This window comes from Zerene cesonia, chromosome 26, assembly GCF_012273895.1.
Source record: "Zerene cesonia ecotype Mississippi chromosome 26, Zerene_cesonia_1.1, whole genome shotgun sequence".
Lineage (NCBI taxonomy): Eukaryota > Metazoa > Arthropoda > Insecta > Lepidoptera > Pieridae > Zerene > Zerene cesonia.
The window spans coordinates 5,855,700-5,862,118 of NC_052127.1; the positions used below are offsets into that span (position 1 = coordinate 5,855,700).

The 6,419-nt window shown below is 31.0% G+C and overlaps 2 protein-coding genes across 4 annotated transcripts in view; both read left to right on the forward strand.

The window, feature by feature from the left end:
* LOC119837224 overlaps nt 1-1,604 on the forward strand; it is a 72,524-nt gene extending 70,920 nt beyond the window's left edge. For all 3 annotated transcript variants that reach the window (XM_038362750.1, XM_038362751.1, XM_038362752.1), the window contains exon 31: nt 355-1,604. In XM_038362750.1, the coding sequence (XP_038218678.1) occupies nt 355-652 (298 nt within the window). In that variant the 3' untranslated portion in view covers nt 653-1,604. The remainder of the gene's footprint in view (nt 1-354) is intronic.
* A 2,005-nt stretch (nt 1,605-3,609) lies between these two features.
* LOC119837136 (rhophilin-1) overlaps nt 3,610-6,419 on the forward strand; it is a 67,739-nt gene continuing 64,929 nt past the window's right edge. The window contains exon 1 of the mRNA XM_038362655.1: nt 3,610-3,795. The gene's annotated coding sequence lies outside the window, so the exon portion shown is untranslated. The remainder of the gene's footprint in view (nt 3,796-6,419) is intronic.

Here is a 6,419-nt window from a genome sequence, read left to right on the forward strand (position 1 = left end):
TTAATATGTGTTCCTTTTCTTATTCCATACATTTTCAAATCTGCTTTGAAGTCTGTCAAGTAAACAGTACAATACACAGTTTTCATTTACCACAACAATATATTTTTTAAACTGTTCATAAATAACAGTTTAAAAGAGAACTTGTTTCCGTCATTCCGAACAAATTTTAATTTGCAGATTTTTATAAAACCCTTCAGAAAACGAACCGTCGCATACGACGTAGTTTCATTTGGGATCTCCATCTATGTCATGATGCTTCGTCCAGTCAAAACTACAAGAATTTTAAAAACATGATTTAGCTTTATTGAGTATTTATTATATAAAATATCTGATACATTATTTATATTGTTTTAGAAATCGAAAATGGTCAAACGCAATACCGTTATGCACTCCAATTTCGAACTACACTTCGTCCGATTCAATTGCCATGTTGAACGGCGACATCGACGCTATGTTGTCTGACGGCCGCAGCGCCATTTTCTCTACAGCCCGATCCAATTTTGAAACTCCCGCCATTTTGACAAAAGAAAGCATTAACGCGGCCATGACACGAGTAGCAGCCACACGATTTTTACGCAGGTCACCTTTAGAAACTATAAAAAATAGAATTTTCCGCGTCAACAGGATATTGAGGCGAGAAACTGGAAGATAATTATCGTTCATAAACATTTTGGATTTGATAATATAATTGAATTGATAGAAAATTTTCATGTCCATAAAATGCAATGTGTCATAGTGATGAATTTTCTTTATAGCTGTAATACAGCATCCAAGTTTCCTAAGAAATAAAAAATATAAATAGATTGAGCAATCATTGTATAAAACGTTCATGCTTCTAAATTCCGGCAGGCGTTTACAATTGAAAATTTATTTATGAAAACAAATGAGTATAATATATTAATAAGTATATACAGTATTTATTAAACGAAGTAGAAATTTTATTTTTGTTATATTCGTAAGGATTTGATAATATAAGACTTGGAAACTTACCGATTATTTATAAAAAAAGAGATTTTTTAGTATTGTATAAATTAATTGTATTTACTTAAATTAGATAAATTATGTTTGAATATACTATTTGCTTTGGTAACACTTATTGTAATAATTTACATCAAATGTAAATATACGCCAAAGAAATAGGATAACTCTCTAATTATTTAAGTATTATAAATAGTCCAATAAATTATATTGTGTAGGTATATTGTAACCTAATTATTAGATAAATTAGTACTTACTAAAATTAATAGTTTGCTCAAAATTTTGGAAATTTTTATCTGTTACGTATCTAATCGGCTCAAGAACAAAATACGCAAATCAATGTTAATTGTTTAAATCTTTCCAAAAATGTATTTGTAAGTTCAATTTACTTCTTGGTACTTAATAAAAATAAAAGTTGTATCGGCATACTATCATCAACTAGACTCCTTCGAAATAACGTTCATATACAACCTTATTCTATAACAATAATGTTCAAAGTCTATTGTATAGCTCATTTGTAAACTTTGCCTAACAAATGCGTAGGTAGGGTTTCGCTTCGGACAAAATTTGAACGTAATAGTATTATGTTATCTGTGGTAATAGTATATCCAGTTGTTCAAGCCTTCTAAAATTAAATCTGACGTTTCGTCCATGAAAATACTTGTGTCGTCGATTCATTACACTTTTTTATAAACTATTTATCAATAAATGAATAAAAAAATAAAACGTAAATATAACTTTAATAAATAAGGAACTAGGATAAATAGAATAAAGAAAAAAATATTGAGGGAATATAACATTTTAATCTTATCAAGAGTAAAAAAATATACCATTTTTATATTTTAATTTCCAAAGTCTGGAAACGCGGTACGTCGATTGATTTACGCGCCACTTCTAAAATGTCAAATAAATTATATGCGTGAAGTCCCGTGTCCCCTAGCGGGGTATGGGGCAGATGATGTACATCTGTTTCACTGATCGATTTTCTATGGACAAGTAGGTGATCAGCCTTCTGTGTCCTGCCAGACCGAGACCTTTTTTTTGTGCGTCCCCACCGGGAATCGAACCCAGGACCCCTCAGTTCTAATCTCACGCGTCAACCACTGTACCAAGGAGGCGGTCAAAATAAATTATAGGGGTTCTGTAAATTATTATTTTATACATGTATATTTTTTGGCAAAATATTACATTAAATTGTTTAAAATCAACGGAAATTCCCTTTCCTTGAGTCGATTTATCATGCATATCAAATTAACTTAATTCATATCCTATATTATTAAGAAATAGCAAGATAATTTTTTTCTTGTTGACAACTAACGTATTTATTGTGCTGATATTATTGTGAATAAATGAATAAGGAATCGAATATGTCGTTTTTCATTATAATGCAATGCAATCTTTTCCATTATAATGCACCTTTAAACAGAGTTTTTATAAACTTTTGTTTTTGGATTAGCATCAGATTAAGAATACAGTATCTTTTGGATACTTTATATTGTCATGTAAAATTTTTACGCTTGTGTAACTTATGTTTTATGAAATTAATATACTAGACACATACACATTCCGATTTACACTTTAAGTAGAGGATTTAGAAGTATTTGTTAAAAGCAATCAATCCTGTCTCAATGAATAAAATCAAATTCAAATTTGCCAGCAAGACACGTTAATTTGTAATGGTTTGGTTTTCAATGTGTAAATAAGAAGTCCCATATTGGTCATATTTTTTTTTTATAAAAATAATGTTGTCAGTCTTCCCGTGACAACGTGTAAAGTGCTCGAAACGTCGGCTTAAATAATATAATGTATAAATCGCGTTTAAAATCCGTTAAAAGCCTTTAATTTCTAAATGTGGTAATGAATAAAATAGTTTTCACGCGCTTCATATATCAGTACTCTTCTGATTTCAAAGGTCTCTACTTACTTTTCATAAGAAGTTCAGTCGTAGTAAAACTATGCAAAGATAATTAAATTAAAATTTTAAAACGCTTCAGATGAAACGAATCAAACTAAAAGTTTTAAGCAAGAGCTGAGAAGAAACGGATATTTTTTTAGATATATACTTAGGTTATATAAAATGCTAATTACAAGACAACAATTAGTATTTTAAATTTTAATTCCAAGGATATAGCTATTTAACAGATTATACTTTGCGAAACAAATATATAATCAAAGTCAATTGAAATGAATTTTACATTTATAAATATTAATTGTATAAAATCAAATAAGTAGTAGAAGAAGAATATATAATGTTCATAAAACAAAGGTTTGAATACAAATCGTATTATAATACTACGGAACTCGTAGGAGATTGTGGGCGGATCCTCCATTTTCGAGTTAACAATGAACTATTTCTTTCTAATGCCATCGTTGCCATGGAAGGCTTCGGTCACCAACACAGCTCGTGCGCATTCTACTTACGTTCCTGTCAATCACAAATTCAATTCAATAAACAACATTGTAACGACTTTTATATAACATCGACATACATCGCTTGCTTTGTTGACTAGTTTTTTTTTCAACGCACAAACGTAGCTACAATGGTTATCAAATAGTCGAATATAACGGAGCCAATGCACCGTTGCGTTCAGAAACGTCAAACGAACTAAATTGGAATGCCTCAGTTCAACGCGCGCTCTTCTATGCACGGAACGCGTATTTTGTTTTCGCGCCAAAAGTTTTTCGACACAGATTAACAAACCGCGGAAAATGTATACAAATAAAAGTAGTGTTTTGTTTTTTTTTTGAAGAAATTGGTAATAACTTTGGTGTTTGTTGATTTGTGCGTGTTTTTGTAATAAATATGTAACAGCGAAGGTAGGTTAATCGTAAACTCATAACTTATATTACTTACACGTTAGTTCTAATTAAGATAACATTCTTTTGCTTTGTTCAATACACCTTTTTGCGTTCACTAGTTTCGGTATGCCGACAGATGACATTTATAACGATAATAATAGTTTTTGTATCTTGGTGAAACAATGCAGCAATTTAAGTCGTGTTTTTGTGCTAGTTTTCTAAATACACTTCTAATACCTACTAACATTTCATAATTTAAGGTTATATTTTATGTGAGTGTGGCTGAATGGGAACGAATAGTTTTAATGTAGGTATTACATTAAAGCGATGTAGGTACACCTTCAATTATTTTATAATAACTTTTAAATTACGATGATAATGAATTACAGTTAAATATAATTAAACAGGTATAATTTTTTTGTTATTTATGGAAGGTCACATCACTTGTTTTTTATTACATTCATTATTTAATAAAAAGTATGATACATAATTATATTAATTCAAATTCAAATTGAAGACATCATAATATTATTATTATTTACTTAAACATATTACATACGTAGAATTATGTAATCGTTCTTCATTCGTTTCAGCATGCTTGTAAAAAGCAGATGAAACTTTAAAAAAATGTGAAAAGTTAAAAGGTACCCAGCCGTAAATAAGTACGACTTCTTAAATATATAACTGCATAATATACTTAAATTAGTACATAAGAGAATATAACTACAATATAATCCCATGGATTAACAGCCTAGCGGGAAGATGGCTTTTGCGCGGTAAATCTAGTATAGTATTATGTTATCTGTAGTATTACTAAAAGTTATTATGTATACTAGTGTGTTTAAAACTCTGTGTCTGACAGCTAAAATACTAAGATGATTTAAAATAAAAAATCTTGCATCGAAATATACTCTATGACTAGCTGTCACCAGCAGCTTCGCCCGGGTGTCAAAGTATATTTTCATGGTACTATCATCCGAGTTATTATCTCCTTAGGGGCAGAATTTATCAAAACCCTTTCGTTATACGTTATGTTCGGATATATACATCGTAGTGGTGCCCTGCCTGCATGCCAAATTTTAGATAGAAGATACAGAAATTTTAACAAAATTATTAATCTATTTCACCCATTTTCCTGCGATAACATTAAATGGAAATAGACTCGTTACTTGCTGGTGAAAACTAGCTAAAGAGGAAGAAGTCCTAAAAATACAATAATTGCTTTAAATAAAGTGTTATCCATTTAATTGCCTTGCTCACAGGCATCGAAAAAACGAATGTATCTTATTGTCTCTACAGACAATTTTGTATGCAAGTATTATACAAGATAAACTAAGAAAATCTTACTAAAAACATAAGCGAATGAAATAATGAATTCAATAAACTCACCGTCCCACCTAAGCTCGTAAATACCAACGAAGCGTAACATATTGTTATGTTTTCCAGACAATATGCGAGTACATTATTTACCTGTAATTTAGATAAACCGACATGTTGCCCTACTAGCGAGAATACAAGAAAACATAGAAACCATCCGTTTTAAGATAATTTTTTTATACCGGTACCTCGGGACCAGATAACATAATATCTCGGGTAACGTATAACAGGCGCTAGTCCATAAATGAATATATGAATCAACCTAAAAACCCTACCCAATCATTGCAATAACAAAATTAAAATTCTAGCCAGGAATTTCATAATGTAAGTATATATATAAAAGTCGGAGTTAGATATCTTATCCTACTAATATTATAAGCACCATAGATTGTAAGTATGGATGGATGAATGTTTGAATGATTGTTACTCTTTCAAACACCTTATCATACCTGTATGAAATTTAGTTCAGAGATAGATTGTAGTCTAGATTAGCAAATTGGCTACTTTTTACCCGGGTACCATGCGAGTGATACCGCGGGTTACAGCTAGTTACAACTAGTTTCTTAACAAAAGGACGCCCCAATAACCTCACACACACCGACACAAATACAAAAGCCTTCCAACTGAATGCAATAAACGTACTAATAATTTAATCTACTTAACTATCACTTCGTACTGAATAACATAGGTAGACGTATTTCTATGTATTCTATTTGGTTTTCCAAGTAAATAATTGTTCTGAAGCCATTCAATTGTTCTTCACTTATTGCCGGTGAAGCCTTTCGCATCTGTTACTTTAATCTGTATTTAGTTTACTTTCCTTTGTAGGTTCTATTCTAAGTCGAAGATACGCTACAATAAACTAATGCCTGTTATTATTTTAGAAGTGCAACAACAGAATTTCTAGCCTCTCGTCTCGGTGGAAACTGCTGCAACTGGAATTGATTTCTTAACTTCATGACCATACATAGGTGCTAAAAAGAAGCTCGTAATAAAAATAAATATTAGAGTTTGAGTTTGAATTAAAATTAAAAAGTTCTACTTTCTTTAAACAGCGGAACAAAAAAAAATACCTTAAAATAGCAAGGAATACTACCAACCTTACGTCCTTAACCGGTCATCCCAACATTACGGGAAGTCCTAGGTAATGAGAAGACCGTCTTGGTCACGGCCAGCGCGCCGACCTTGCTGCGACCTTGACGTTTCCTCTTCACGCTGTGTGTAATCACTGGCCGATAACATTTAAATTTGGATCTAATCATTTA